The 16,581-nt window shown below is 40.5% G+C and overlaps 1 protein-coding gene across 1 annotated transcript; it reads right to left on the bottom strand.

Annotated features, from left to right (window-relative positions):
* Nucleotides 1-1,499: 1,499 nt before the first annotated feature.
* Nucleotides 1,500-16,581, bottom strand: LOC117299880 (BTB/POZ domain-containing protein 9-like). Its single transcript, XM_033783470.1, has 11 exons — nt 16,564-16,581; nt 10,965-11,556; nt 10,313-10,679; nt 8,977-9,241; nt 7,431-7,653; nt 5,974-6,093; nt 5,028-5,137; nt 4,033-4,222; nt 3,382-3,489; nt 2,615-2,693; nt 1,500-1,843 (listed from the first exon to the last, which is right to left on the bottom strand). The coding sequence occupies exons 2-11, from the start codon at nt 11,147-11,149 to the stop codon at nt 1,661-1,663; spliced, it is 1,830 nt and encodes a 609-aa protein (XP_033639361.1). The 5' UTR covers nt 11,150-11,556; nt 16,564-16,581; the 3' UTR covers nt 1,500-1,660.

The raw sequence follows: 16,581 nt of genomic DNA on the forward strand, positions 1-16,581 counted from the left end.
ACTCGCCCTCTCGTGGGGACCGGAAGTCATGCACCTCGGGTCACCCCAAGTGACCCACTCCACAAGCAGGGCACTGGGGGCTGACCCAGGTGAGCCCCTGGAATCCTGGAATGACGTCCAGCTATTCGAACAGACCGGGGGCAGACCGGGGTCGACCCAGGGAAGCTAAACGAATGCACCCATCCCCATTACATGGTGTTACCGCAAACCACCACTATATCGTAATTCCACCATGCAAAGTTTCAAATCCTACTTATGAACTTTCCTCTGACATCAGTTTGTGGGGTAAACATGGCCCCAGTTAAATAATTCATAGTCCAAAGTGGATGATAATGAATGGTCAGACAGTAAGATGATCAAATGGTTTACACAAATGTGACAGAACTGATTAAGGAACTACGATCCCGGCCATATATCTCAACACAACTCTTTTTTAATTTTTTTTAAATATATATTTTTTAACTTAATTATTTGGCCTGGAATTTCATGTTGAAAAGAGCAGGGCCATTTTCATTTTGCAAAGGGCACTTCAAGTGGAAAATCTTAAAGTTAACGGGAAACTTTTGAAGGGCACCAAGGCCAAGACCAGGGGCAACAGAGGCGTGTAATTCCAGACCTGGTACGCCTCATCCTGCAAGCAGTGAATGTCTTCTTTTTTTATGTTGTATTAGCTTTTTGAATTTTTCATGTGAAAAAAAAAGTCACACAATCTTGGCCCTACATGTATATCAGCCCCTGTTCAATGCTGGCTCTCGTTACGTGGTCTCCCCTCCAGCTGGGGTTAACAACATACATTGAGTGGGGGGGAGAGGGGGATGGAGAAGGGTATGTTTAGTTTCACATGACCCAACCATTTTGGCGAGAATTGTAGTTTCCTGAATTGACGCCCTTTCTTTTTTTTTTTTTTTTACATATTCATAAAATCCATCACATTTACATTTGTACAACAAAAATGGTGCCAGTCAGAAGGGTTTGAAATTAGCATAAAATCAATCAATAAATATGTGACTTACTCACTTCCTATGTAAAAAGTATTATTCACAAGAAGAGAACAAGATACAGAAAAATATTTATAGAAATCAGTATGGAATTTGTTCTCATGATTACAAAGTCATGTTTGTGCTCTTTCATTTTAAAGTTAATGAATCAGCCGTCGATTTCACAAAACTCTTCCTAACTTAAGACTAATCTTAGGACTTAGGACGAGTCCCAAGCCTGCACTGTAGCATGCAGACCTTAAGATTAATCCTAAGTTAAGACGAGTTACTCGTCCTAACTCGAGATAAGACGAGTACTAACTCTTTGTGGCAGGTTTTTTCTATAAAGGGTCTGGGTACTTTTTTTAGGACTCAAAACACAAAAACACAATTTTCGTCTCAGGAGACGAAAATTATTTTAGCATGTAAAATATACTTTCGTGGCATTGTTTTACTCATTTCTCAAAAAACTGTAGCACCTCAGTCAGCAAGCAATATTTTAAGGTAAGCTTTCTACTATCTTTATCTTCAAACAGTGTAAGTTTAATGTAAATCTGTGGACATTGTGTTTTGTGTTACAAAAAGTACCCAAATCCTTAACCATTACAGATTTAGGTTGGAGTGTATTCATAAACCATTTTTGGCCTTTTTTTCTTTTTTCAATGAAAGTCCCTGTGTGTCTCCTATATACCTTGATGTAAACTCCTATGTTGGTTGGATTGCGATGAAGAAGGTTGACCCGACAGCCCTTGAGGGGGGTTATTGTTGTCCCCGCCTGCAGCCTCTGGGGCAGGTGGGTTGTCATCCCCTGGGGGCGTGTCCACAGTTGATTGGGCGGGGCACTCAAAATGAACGCAGTGGAATACCTGACAGAGTTACGACAGAACACCATGAACTTATGAACATCAAATACACTAAGTGTCAGTGTGTTTCCATGGCAACGTATTAAACATCATACACAAGGAGCTATGGGACGTCTCAAAAGTCGGGCACTTTGTTGGGGCGAAAGAACGTCCCCATTAACAAACTTTGGGACAATTTACAGGTAACCAGTTTCAGGCTGTCTCCAATAAGACCATTTCTGAATGATGGACAACGGCGCCTTATAAATATTCATATTATTATTATTATTATTATTATTATTATTATCTTGGGAATAACAATAACAATAACATAGTGCTGTATCAACCCCTAGGGGCATATCAAAGCCATCAGTATATTTTCCTGCAAGGTATGTGGAGCTACGTTTGAAGTATGAGATCTATTCCTAGTGAGGTTAGCGAGTTACAGCTAAAAGAATGTCTCTTGAGCTGCCGAAGTGTTCCTTGTGCATGCAGTGCAGTTGGTTGGCTTCAAGTTGCCTGAAAACAGTGCCCTGTGTGACACAGCCTTATTAAGGCCCGATCCGAATTGGCAGCTATGGCTGCGGCTACGGCCGGATCGCCGCGTCATCATGCATTGAAGTATAGGACGCTCTTAGCAACACCCCAGGCAATGGTCGTAGCCGCAGCCGTAGCCACCATATCGGACCAGCCTTAGTCTGTAAAAACCAGCTTAGCCTGTGGTTAAAGTAACACAAGTTATCGTGAAATTACCAATAAAGGCCATTTTATGTCAACTGGTGATTTTCAACTTACCTCATTGGCTGTATTGCGAGTTCCAACAATTCTAACAAACGTGATGGCTTGCCTTTGAAATGTGAGATACTGCCAACCCCTGTGAAGAAACAGGTAATCCAGAAATCATTATCATTAAGGTCTTCGCCAGCTGTTAAGTATCAAGCCTGCGATTTCATCAACCTTGATCCCATTTCATGAAGCTCCCAAACACACAAATCTACTTAGCATGGATAATTCTGCTAAGTCGATTACCAGCCGAGTTGAGGTGAATTCAATATACTAATATGGAACTCACTACTGGTTTCCTGTTAACCTAGCACTAACTGCTTTAGCAGCCCTGGACCCTGATCTTACAACTTAACTTAACTTAATTGCATTGATAAATCGCTTTAACACTGTTTCGAAGCTCTGCGCAGTCAAATACATATGAACACAGAATAAAAACACGAGGAGAAATAGCAATTTGATTGAAAATACACAACAATACACAAATACACAGCAGTTAAAAAAGAAGCAACTGGAGTAGTTGAGTTTGAACTTCTTTGTTGCATCTTCTGTAGGCGCTTTGTAACCTTGGTAAAAAGGCGCCTCATATAAAGAAATGCTGATATGTATGTAGGTAAAAACAAACACATTATATACAATAAAGCGCAAAAATATGCGTCACGTGGACCCAGAGGAAATCCACCTCGATTCTGATAAAGAGCAAGACAAATTTAAAACAAGAGCAAGATCTCCTCTTAGACCGAAAAAACGCACACACATAACTATTTAAGCGGACCCACCTGCAAGCCTGCTTGGTCTTATCAGCAACCTTGACCCAAGTGTTCTGATCTGTAGACACTTCCACATAGTAGCTATAGGTCCTAGCATCACAGTCCCAAAGCAACATTCTAAAACAGAATACAACCAATGTGAAGTGTTCAAGAGTAATTAACTAGACATTTAGTGCTCTTAGAAAATGGAACACGTTTGAGTAAAAAGAAGGTTTCACTAAAATACTAATACAAAAAGTAACAGGCCTATCAACATTTAACGCAAAAATTACTTCTAAACCCAATCATATAATCCAAGAAAAATTACAGGAATGTTACTGCCACAAATTCTTAAATAGCGCAGTTTACAATAACCGTCTCAATGCGCTTTACATCAGTGCCCTGGTCATTGGCCAACATCATTCCTTTTGGCTTTCTCAGCTCCCAGGGGAGTATACAACCTGGGCAATCACTAGCGCTCCAAAGGCTTTGTCATTTAAACAATATCAACCTCTATTCTCGCGGGTACCCATTTATAACCTTGGGTGAAGAGAAGCAATTATAGTAAAGTATCTTGCTCAAGGACACAAGTGCCACGACTAGAACCCGAACCCACACTCCCATGACTTAATCACCAGAAATAATATATGCTCTAGTTATTTTTCTTCTTCTTCTTCTTACCTCATACAATCTATGACGTACGGCTGTGCTAACTGTACCACTATGGACCCACTTCCAAGTTGATGGCATGTGTAACCAGAGTCCCAATCGTAGTTTTTTGTATCACCGTTTAGTAGAGCATTCCGACTGCGACTCACTCCTTCAATAACGCTAGCACTGGCTTGGATGGTGGCTACACTCTCCTTCGGTACTGTATGGATGAAGCAAATTATTTATTTTAAATCTTTAGAAGTTTACACAAGAAATACAAGTTGAACAGTAGGACAGTTCTTTTCAGAACTGAGAAGTCTCCCGAACCCCCCGAACATCTACTCCGTGGTGGTAGAGTAAAGCAAGACAGTTCTCTAAGAACAAACTCTACCTGGCAAGTAGATACACACATGGTGTTACCGCAAACCAAATATACATTGAACAAAAGAGGATAGACAAGTTTGAAAACTGTCATCTTAAGATGTGTACAGCCAGAGCCCTGCCAACAATAAACATATAACTATTTAGCTATTAAAACGAAGATTGCACCAAACATTCACATTCCAATTTTCATTGAGCATAATTTGGGGGGAGATTATCAGACACTGCTTTAAGACAGCAAAAACAAAAGTGTACAAATTTTGTACCCTGGCCATTTGTTTTTGTTTCCTGTCGTAAGCATGTCTCCATTATATATAGTTGACGCTACTCGGGCCAAACTCGGCTCGAGACGTTGTGACCACAGGTTTGTCCAAAGTTAGAAATTCGTCTCTGCTATCCAGGCCGATCCAGGGCAGCTTGAACAGCTTGATCGTGTTGTAGGCCTATGGCGTTGAGGTTGTCTACAAGCTGTGATATGTAGGTGCATCGAAGGCTTCCACCCTGTCAAATGGGTTCAGATGGCTGGTCAGATGTCTCCATTGCTGCAAAGCAGTATTCCTTTTAGATGCTTTTCAGTTGGCTGCCTCAGAGTGGCATATTAAAATTACCCTGTCTGATAAAAAACTGTTTTTTCTAACACTTACCGACAAGGCCCTTCTCCAGTTGTAGCGTTTTGTCTGTGAACATGCATTCGAATGAGACTAGATGGAAAACCTTGTTGACTGTATTACGAACTCCAACAATGCGAACATACCTACACAGAGAGGAATATCATTTATTCATAATAATAATAATAATAATAATAATAATGTTTTTTTTCCCCCGATGCAAATTTAACATCTATGCCCACTGCCAAAACATAGGATTCGAACTGCCTCTAGCTACCGAGCAACCTCGGTGTCTAGTTGGTAATTAGACACTGCTCTAGAATTGCAAGGGTCGTGGGTTCCAATCCCACCCGAGTAATATGCCTGTGATATTTTTTCACAGGACTCGGGAAAGTACTGAGTACACAGTGCTAACACACATCGGTGTATGGGTAAAAACCCAAATTAATAAATAACAATGTTGAACATTTCTAGTGCGCCATGTCTGTCAATGATGACACTCCTGGCGCAAAAAAAACAAAAGTTCTGCTAATACACAATGACACAAGACAACCAGAAGTTTACATGTACATATATACGCGATGGACAAGTTCTGCTCGAAATCATGAGCATGTGTTTAAATGGCAGGGATAAGGGATGGTGGTTTGGGTTTTTTGTTGGGGGGGGGTGATGGTGGAGGAAATGGTAGTGGTGAGTGGGTTGAATGGTCGCTGTGGAGAGGGAGTGGTGGTGATGGTGGTGGTGGAGAGGTTATCGTGGTGGAGATGGGGGATGGTGGTGGTGGGTTTGTATCCACATTCAAACCGAGTACCTATAACAAAAGGGACAATGGGTCCATGGTTGCTATCACAAAGAGTTGAACAAAGGAGGGTCCACGATTGCAGGTGTTTACACACTTGTGTGGGTGGGTGGGTTCGATAGTGGTGGTGGCAGACAGCGATATTTGGGAGGGGTTGCTAAAATGTTGTTAATAGTAACTCACCTACAGACCCTAGGTGGGAAGAATAGCGTCTGCCAGGACCTGCATAGGTATTGTGAATGATCTACAATCCGCACCCAATCCTGCTCATCAATGGAAGCTTCAATGTAGTAAGAATACGACCTAGAGAAACGACATATTGAAATCAGCATCAGCTATTGAGACTTAGACCAGAGAAAGGACACATTGAAATCAGCATCAGCTATTGAGACTTAGACCAGAGAAAGGACACATTGAAATCAGCATCAGCTATTGAGACTTAGACCAGAGAAAGGACACATTGAAATCAGCGCCAACTATAACAACTTAGACCAGAGAAAGGACACATTGAAATCAGCGCCAACTATAACAACTTAGACCAGAGAAAGGACACATTGAAATCAGCGCCAACTATAACAACTTAGACCAGAGAAAGGACACATTGAAATCAGCGCCAACTATAACAACTTAGACCCCCAGCTTATATCAACAACTTGGACCGAATGGGTTATAACAAACAACAAGCATGAGCAACTGCACTAGAGGTTCCTGTAGTAAGAATACTACCAAGCGAAAGGACACAACAAGATGTTTCAATGGTATCTTACCAATGCTACCACCTTATGAAATAAAATGTTTACAGGTTGGTTGTATTGAAAGAGTCTACATTTTTATAGGATTAAAACAGTAAACGACACATCAAGATTGTCGATGATATCTTAAAAATGCTACCACCTCATATAATGTTTACAGGTTGGTTGTATTAAATGTATCTACATTTATATTTAAAAAAACTAAGCATTACACAAAACCAAAGGTATTCTTTGCCATGAAAAAAATAAAAATAAAGATAATATTTATAATGGAGACTTAAAGAGCACCATGTCTCTCACAGAATGACTGTCCTGGCGCAGAAAAAACCTTCACTAAACTGATATCCGAGAACCTTGTGCAAATAAACAGAAGTTGAAACATCTTATTGAAAGAGAGCTCCTTCTTGAATGTGATAAGTAGAAATTTTCCTTTCTCAGTTTGATATAGGGAAGGACTTGACCGAAGAGAAAAAGCATTTTCCCCAGGAGTGATGCAAGAGGGGCACTACAAGAAGATCTATGTCAAATCAAACTACATTGAATGCATTTTGTAAATGGATTGTCACTATCTGTGAAATCTGGATTTCCATTTCACCAAGCAACTGAAACAGTCAAGGGCCCAATTTCATAGAGCTGCTTAGCATAAAAATTTGCTTAGCATGAAATTTCTTCCTTGATAAAAACAGGATTACCAACCAAATTTCCACATGATTTTTAGGATAAGCAAACAACAGCCGAGTACCAGTAACAAGCAATATGCAACAAATGGACATTTGGTTGGTAATCCTGTTTTTATCAAGGAAGAAAATTCATGCTAAGCAAATTTTTGTGCTACTAGCTCTATGAAATTGGGCCCTGATTCCATCGTTTTCCAAAAATATTGTTTACCTCATGTCGCGATCCCATAGTAGAAGTTTGATCTTGTTGATGATTGATGGTTTTCCGAGCTTTATAACAATCCCTTCTGGTTTGGCCGTGTCCTCGATGGGATGTCTGGTGAACCCTCGATCCAGGTCATAGTTCATACAGTCCCCATCTAGTAGCGACGCTCGCATGTCACCGTTGGTCACGGCCGCATTGTACTTTGCAGTGGCGATGTTTTCGTTAAGTACTGAAAGTTTGAAAAGAATACTGTTTAAGTATGATTTGAAAGTTTGCATGGTGGAGACACAATCTAAACATGCATGAAACAGTTGGTGACCTAATGTTTCGACCCTTGCAGAGTCATTCACAAGGACTAAATGACTACACGACACACATAAACAGGTACACTGTACATTACTTAAGTTACAGAAGCAGTCAAATGGCAGGAAATGTTTCAAAGAAGCGTTAAGTGTTTCATTAGAAAACCACCCAAAAATGTTGAGCAAAGTTTCACCAAACTATCCAAAGCCATTATAATGCACACATTATCACAGCATGCACACTTAGTTTGATAGACTGGTTGCCAGTCCCACCATTGTCGTATGGAGTTTGAACATACAACAGTGACTAGGATTATGTGGACCCGGACAACAGACAATGTGGAAACAGACTGCGAAAGTCTTGCAAAATAACCTGCAAGTGTTCTTCTTTTTATAACATTGTTAAACCACACTTGTTGGGTCTGATACAATACTTAATAATAACACCTATATAGTGCAATGTATCAATGCACTTTACATTAGTGCCCTGCCGTCGATTTCACCAAACTCTTACTATAACTTGGGATTAATCTTAGGACTTAGGACGAGTCCCAGCCCTGCAATGTAGCATGCAAATCTTAAGATTAGTCCTAAGTTAGGACGAGTTACTCGTACGATTAATCCTAGCATTTCGTGAAATCAGCTGCAGGTCATTGAGCCAATAACAACCCAGTAATCTTTCTCAACATCAACCCTTGCAGGTGCCCATTTATACCCCTGGGTATTCTTTGAAAACAGCATATCATAAATCATACAAATAAAGAACGAAATAGTAAAACAATAAAACAGGTGTAAAATATTGCCAAATTTGTACATGTCTTGAAGTCTGGAATAGTCGAGTTAGCATTTTTATAGGATAATAATAATAATAATAATTTGGGGGGCTAATCATCCTTACTCGCAGCTAAGAGCTGAATTGAGAAGGACGTGACTACAACGTGTTCGAGAAGCAGGCATGCAAGGGCGCCTCTGGCTGCCAGCCACATCAACCCATTATGACCACGGGGCACAGCCAAGATCGAAAGTGTTTGATTTTTCCCGGAGGGAGGAAAACCGGATGCTTTGGAAAACCCTCGTGGCACAGCAGAGAACTAACGCACAACTCAACTCACCCATGGCCCTGGTCCTAGCCGGGAATCGAACCGGGGTCACCTTGGCGACGCTTTACGCACAAGCCAACCGCGCCACCCAAAGGATGCAGCAAGGCTGAGGAATTTATTTTTTTTCGCAACCCTCTGCAGTCAGCTTACCTAAAGCTCCTCGGAAATTGAGGTCCACATTTCGGCTTTCCTGTTTGACCTTTATTGCATCCAAGATGTCGTCAGCGCTAAGCAGTTTTGTCGGTCGGACCACATTAAGCAGCTCCGTCATTGTCATCAGGGGAAGCCGGATAGCCTTAGCGATCTCACTGAAGTTACTGTCTTTGTTAGCTCGAGTCCAGGCTTGAACCGCTTTGAAGATTGCAATTTCAGAAGCGTAAAAGGAGTCCCTGGTTATAACTTCTTTTAAAGCGCTCTAGCAAAATAATTACAAGAGAAAATATTACAAATGTATCAGAAGATAAACTCTTACAGACATAATAATAATAATAATAATAATAATAATAATAATAATAATAATAATAATAATAATAATAATAATAATGAACGGCACTTATATAGCGCTTCACACAACAGTCCCGAAGCGCTTTACAAAAATTAATGAGTAAACAGGTAAGTTTTCAGCAGATGTTTGAAAATGTTCTTGTTCGGAGCAGTTCTGATGTTGTGCGGTAGGTTGTTCCAGAGTGAGGGTGAAGAATACGAGAACGAGCGGTGGCCATAACACCAGTGTCCAATTTCAAGGCTCTGTGCTTACTGCCCATAGAACTATGTGCTTAGGGTGCCCCATAAGCACTGAATTCCGCAGTTAGCAAAGCCTTGACATTGGACCCGGGTATGAAAAGAGAAAATGTAAAAACCAGAACAATGTATTTGCGGATTTAACTGTTTTAGGCTAGTGTCCAATTTCATGGCTCTGTGTTAACTGAATCACTAAGGGCTCAATCCAACACGATACCATTTCTGCCCTCTTAGGTTTGAATTTATACACCTAGGTTAAGAGAAGCATTTATGGTTAAGTGCCTCATCAAGGTAGGTGTAATGATCCGGAATCAAACCCCCAACTCTAATGATTCAGAAGAAAACAAATGCTTAAAAATTTTCTGCTAAGCAGAAATGAGCAGGATAACAGTTAAAAAATGGGGCAAGTGACTATGTGTCTTCATTCCGGTAAGCATAATTTTGTTGTGCTTAGCTACATTTATGCTTAAAAACAACTCATGAAATTTGGCCCAGAACTTAAGTCTGATGCCCTGCTTTCGATTTCACCAAAATCTCCCTAACTACATGTAAGGATTAATCTTAGGACTCAGGAGGAGTTAAGTTCCGTATTCGTAAGCATTAGGGAGCATTGAACTCATCCTAAGTTAGGACGAGTTACTCATCCTAACTCGAGATAGGATTAACTCTAGCGTGAAATCGGCTGCTGCACCGCTCGGCCACAACCTGCCACAACCTGTGAAGTCCAATTAATTATTTCCAGTACCTCGGACAACGAGAGGAAAGATTCACTGTTCATAACGTCCCCAGCGTTGGCTTCAATGAAGTGATAGCACGTCTCCTTCAGCGCGTCCAGCGTGTACAAACTCGCCACGTCGTAAATCAGACAGACGTTGTGGATGCTCAAGATGGCTCTCAGGTAGTCCGAGATGGATCCCTCTAGATCCACGAAGCCATACTGGTGGGCTAGGCCCAGTACATCTAGGAGGACGTCTTCTTTGAGGTCCAAGAGGTTGATCCTGCCCGTGTAGATGTACTTCAGAAGAGCCTCGAAGGCCTGCGCCGTTGTGTCTTGGAGTTCGATCTCATTGCAACCTGGGGCCGACTCTTTCATTCCACCAAAAAGTAAAGCCCTGTAAAGACAATGGGTGGAATTAAGCACAGCATTTATCAAACTTTGAAGGGGTAAGGCTGGATTAAACTGATTAACCCAATCCAGCGTTCGCCCTAAACAGTAGTCCACTGGCCAAAAGGCTAGTTAAAAAAATGAGGATCGTTGCGGTACCCGCTGCGAACAAAAATAATTCAAACTGCTTCTAGCCACCGGCAAGCTTGGTAGTGTAGTAATAAGACATCTGCTCTAGCATGTCAATCCATGCAACAGTCATCGGTTTGAGTCCCACCCAAGTTCTACTCACCTAAAATACTGGCATCTTGCTGCCAGGATGACCCGATGGGCATGGAAGTATTTGTCCTCAACCACCAGCGTCACATCGCTGTAGTCTTCATTGGCAAACAGGTTCCCGATATCCTGGGACAGAATGTTAGCGTGCTCAACCTCTCCCATCGGCAGTTTTGGACGCAGACGATGACTGTCACTCATGACGAATTGGGAATCTCACCTCGCCATAGAAATCCTCATTCGGAATCAGTAAACAAAGTCCTTACACTACGGTCTCACCATGTGATAGTACCATGTGATAGTAATACTCAATCAGAATCAGTTAAACAAAAAGCCCTACAGTTCGGTCTCTTTTCGAAAATCCAACACGACGCTGCTGTGGAAATATTCAGAACGATTGAGAGTTGACTGTTTTGCAGACGTGCATTATGAAACCACGATGAACATTTGAACCTTAGTCTTAGTCATCGCTAATGTTCAATGACTCAAATGCCAGGCACATGATGCATTTCCAATGTCAGTTTATTTGACGCAGTCCTGTGTCAATTTCTCTCACTGGTTCTCTGCTCTCTCACCGGTTCCAACAAATAACTGCACTCATCAGCGCCCTGAATAAATAGAAAACAGTGGTCTCATAAGAATTCATTATAAACAATAAGTAAACTATAGGATTTGAGGCATTGCATGGTGAGGTCTCCTGACGATGACTAGAGCAAGCTAGTCGAAACGTTGAGACCAATTTCAGAACTGACTCCGCGGCAGTACAGGTAATTACGATCCTATAAGCCAAAGTAGTAGTCCAGTCTAATTTCTATACCATCCGACCGGGTAATAGTTAAAAAGCAAGACAGTTCTTTTCAGAACTGAGAAGTCTCTCGAACCTCCGATTATCTACTCCACGGCAGTAGAATAAAGCAAGACAGTTCCCTAAGAACAACTCTACCTGGCAAGTAGATACACACATGGTGTTACCGCAAACCAAATATACAAATAAGTAAACTGTTGGGTACAACCATGTATAAATAAAATCTTTTATGTGGGAGTGCTGGCTCTGAAAAGAGCTGGTGTGGTCTCGGCGTTTCAAATAGTGTACTCTGCCCGCTTTGGAATATTGTTTTTGCACACAAAGCTTCAAACAACACACATACATGTGGTATTAGTTTAATTGAATGTAACACCATGTTTAAAGCCAATTTGTATATGTGCAACATGTGCCATGCAGCCATTTACAACCACCGTCAATTATTGTTTGATTTCACCTGCTCCTCCTAGTTCTTTGAAAACACCAAGACCACCCTGAATCTTAGGCGATTTGGATGTTTGTTTGGATGTTGCACGTCCAATGTACGCTATGTACTAATGATCTCTAATTTCATGTTAGAACGATCACATTCAAAATCTCACTTGCAAAATGTAAACAATCCTTGGACCTTTTGTTAAAGTACCTGTGACTTTCGCTTTGCAATGAAAACAGCCCCATTCTTGAGTGATTGTTCATGCATAGCAATTGAACAGATCCCCCTTTTCAGGATCTTGAATGGAGTTTTCAAGGACAGATCCAACTGAATGGAACTAATGTGATCTGTACCCTCACACAGTTGAGAGGTGCTACGTGTATGCAGCTGACACCATATAAAAAGCTGTTTCAATCTGTTTTTGAGATATTGCTGGAAATTTTACATTACTCAATTTGGTGCATTTAACATGTTTAAAATGACAAGAGAGATAGGGAGAACATACCACTTAACAGATCGGTTTTGCATTGCTGCACAAATATAGAAATGTCTTCAGTCATTGTATGGGGAAACTTGCTGCTTTTGTAGCAGTAACTGTGGGCACTGGGCAGGGTTACTGTTAAACGATTTAATAGCCTATTTTGGAGGATTCAGGAAGGTTTCCGGGGTCCCCTAAATGCAAATTCAGTGAGTTAAAACGACAACGGACCATTCTGATGGCAATACACACACTTCCAAAGTCACCATGGTCCAGTGGTTTGACTACACACTGCACAGGTCTTGGAATCCCATCAGTGTGAATTTGAATCTGACCAACTACTGTTCACCATGACTTTTGTTGTCTACTTGTGTCGAACACTGAATCACAATTTATTGATTCTTGCAGTTCATAATCATAGGTTAAAGACAGTGGACACTGTTGGTTATTGTCAAAGACCAGTCTTCTCACTTGGTGTATCTCAACATATAAATGCATAAAATAACAAACCTGTGAAAACTTGAGCTCAATTGGTCATCGAAGTTGCGAGATAATAGTGAAAGAAAAAACACCCCTGTCACACGAAGTTGTGTCTCCAGTGTTTTATACTATTAACCTCTCCCCGTTACTCATTACCAAGTGAGGTTTTTATGGTAATAATTATTTTGAGTATGAGAGAGATTAGCAGTTGCCAACTAGGCGTGAACGTGTATTTCCCCTTTTGGCAGCTTTGCCAAGTTCTCATGTACATAAATGTTATATCCCCCTTTGGGAGCTTTGCCAAGTTCCCTTGTAGGAAGATCATCTAAACAAACAATGAATACACAACATGGCTTCTCACCCCACCATCTCATCCAGATGACGCATTTTATTACATTGTTTCACAAAGCAAGACCGAATGATACTGCATTATGTTAAAGCATAGAGAAAGGACTTCAATGGTTAGAGAAACCCCCAGTGGAAGTCCTTGCCAGACAGTGTGCAATTAGTACGTCCTGTTCAGGTTGATGAGCCACCCAGGAGACACACCTGTGGATGTGTTGCATTAAACTTTGAGTGATTCTAGTCTACAGTCTGTAATTAATTTGTTGGAGTGTGTCAATCCAATCTTCTAGTTTTCAATAATGAATTGTACCATCTAACCAAACCTGTGAACATTTCATAAAAGGGTTTGACTACTTTTTGTACGTAGCACAAAATATGAATGGCCACAGATTTACATTAAACTTACACGGTTTAAAGATAATGATGGTTGAAAGCTTCCCTTAAAATATTACTTGCCAAGGCGCTGCAGTTGTTTTAGAAATGAGAACGCTTTTATACATGATCGACCCAAAATAATTTTCATCTCAGTGAAATGACTTTATTTTAGCATGTACATGTACAGGGCATTTACGCGACTCTCAAAACTTGACAACTAATGAAGCTGAAACTTCTACAACATCTTCATTCACAGTGAGTGGGGATTCATGTCATTGGCCACTTCTTGTTAGAGTAATGAAGAGTTCCTCCCTCAGTCTAACAAAATCCAGTACTAGCCATCAGTGTGCACAAAAGCAAAAGTTTCAATATTTTTTCCACTGGTAACATGTACACTGTGTATGTAAAAAGCACACAACTGCACACAACTGTACCACCAAACAAGATGTGCAGTTGAATGGATTCAAGTGGCTGGGCAACTTGCAGGCAAATGTGACCATGGTGGGTGTGTCATTCTAATGATTGGTAGGTTAAATTACAACAACAAAATATTTTTAAAAGTGTTCATCACAAAGTTTTAAATAAATAGTTCCCTGGATGTAGAGTGCCAGCGGGTTCATGTACATGTTCGACTAAACACAGTGTACTATACACTGATAGGATCAGGATAATTACCGGTTATGATTCACGATGTTATTGTCAATGTTACGAACATAGAGTCAGGATTCTCCCAGGTCTCCCAGGGTTTTTAGAAAAGTTAAGGGTTTTTAGAAAAGCTATATTGAAATTTTTAACATACAATGTACCTTAGTGCTATTTTTCAAAGGGAGAGTATACATTACTCACATTGCGTTTGTTTGTTGGGGGGGGGGGGGGGGAGAAAGGGGTGGGTAGAGAGTGAACCCTGGATAGAATTCTACCTCCATGCTCCAACCAACTGGTGAAAATGTCATCAAATTCAATGGTCAAAATTTGGTGAAAAGGAAGCATCAAGTGTTTCATCTTTTGGCAAAAGTGCATAATTGATTTATGAACACGTATTATGTAGGTGAGATCACGCCAGGGCCCAATTTCATAGAGCTGCTAAAGCACAAAATTATACTTAGGACAATGAAATGATGCTTACCAGTTTAAGGTTACCATCCAAAGTACCATTCCAAATGCACCGTATGTATTTGGTATCCTCATTATTATTGCTAAGCAGACAACTGATAAGCAGTACTTAATGCTATAATGCTTTAAAAAGCAGCTCGATGAATTTGGGCCCCGCGCGGTTGTGATAATCATAACCTATAGGCCTAATCATTGCATCCCTTTCCATGGTCATCTAAGGGACTGCGATACTGCAGATGTTCTTAAAGGGCTTATTCAGACTACAGTGATCGAAATATGCAACAGCGATCAGTGGTTTGCCCTTTTATTGTTCAGTGGCTGTCAAGCAGGATCAGCTAGCTTAGCCTGTCAAATGTCAATTCACTGGTCTGTAAGCTTTTTCATTAGTCCAGATTTCCAATGAAATATGGATGCTTTTCAACACTGAACAAGCCAGCTGGACTTAAGGGAGAACGATCCAGTAATGTTAGGGTACGACAGTGTTTCAGATATTCTCAAACTTATAAAAGGAAGATAAAACATTGCCCAAGAAACAATGCCCTAGGATGTTTTTTAGAACTCTCTTCACCACACACCCAGTCTTTTCGTGTAGACAAAACAAGATCAAAATGTGCAAAGTATATGAACTTATTTCAGCAACTTGATTTGATGATTGAACTTCCACACACCTTTCAGATGTGTCTGTGTGAAGTTTGAGTTTTTGCACTGAGTCGGAGGGGGCAACAAGGTTTATCGCGAATAGCAAAATATTAAGAGAGGGCGCTGTTGAACCCACACAAAGATATAGGTGATGCGTGCATGAGTCGTGCATGACAACATAGCAAACTGCCCCATCTGCATACCCACAACGCATTGCGGTTCTGAATCGCGATAAAAATTATGACGAGTATAAAAAATAAATACAAAAACAACATTTTCTTTTTGTATTCTGCCACCACTTTTTCAATTGTCATGAAATAAATTACTATCTAGTTTTAATACTCAAATAAGATTTCCTTTGGTAAAAATATCAGAAAAAGTGGTGGTAGGATGCACAATCTATTTTAAATAAACAAATCTGCCCCTTATTTTTGATTGATTGAAGTTGTACACACAAACAAGATCGTAATCATTGAGTTGACAATTGTTGACACATGATGACATATAATAAACAAAATTTTAAAAACACACATTCATTGCTTGCATTTGTACCGTACTTTTTAATAACATTTATTATAATCCTTATTGTACTTAAACAATAAAAGGAAGGGGAGACTTTGACACGTTTAGAAAAAGCGGGTTAACGCATGCTGGTCTTTTTGTACGCTGCATTTTGCAGGCTCAGGAATCGGTCGGGGAGGGGAGTAAATCTTGTATTGTGGTTTATCGGTTATCTTATCCCCCCACCCAGTCCTCCTCACAACTTCGATTTTCCGATTTCACCAACTCAAAACATAGCGATTAGATTAAGAACCTTGCAACCAATTCCCAACAAATGTCACCGAAAGTCTATATTACCCATGTCATTTACAAACGTACACTTTGATGGTTTACCCCACTCCACAAATCAATAAAAATGAACGAAACATCACAGTTGTTTCTAAACTTACCGTGTTTGTTGTGTCGCC

The sequence above is a fragment of the Asterias rubens genome, chromosome 1 (assembly GCF_902459465.1).
Source record: "Asterias rubens chromosome 1, eAstRub1.3, whole genome shotgun sequence".
In the NCBI taxonomy this organism is placed as follows: domain Eukaryota; kingdom Metazoa; phylum Echinodermata; class Asteroidea; order Forcipulatida; family Asteriidae; genus Asterias; species Asterias rubens.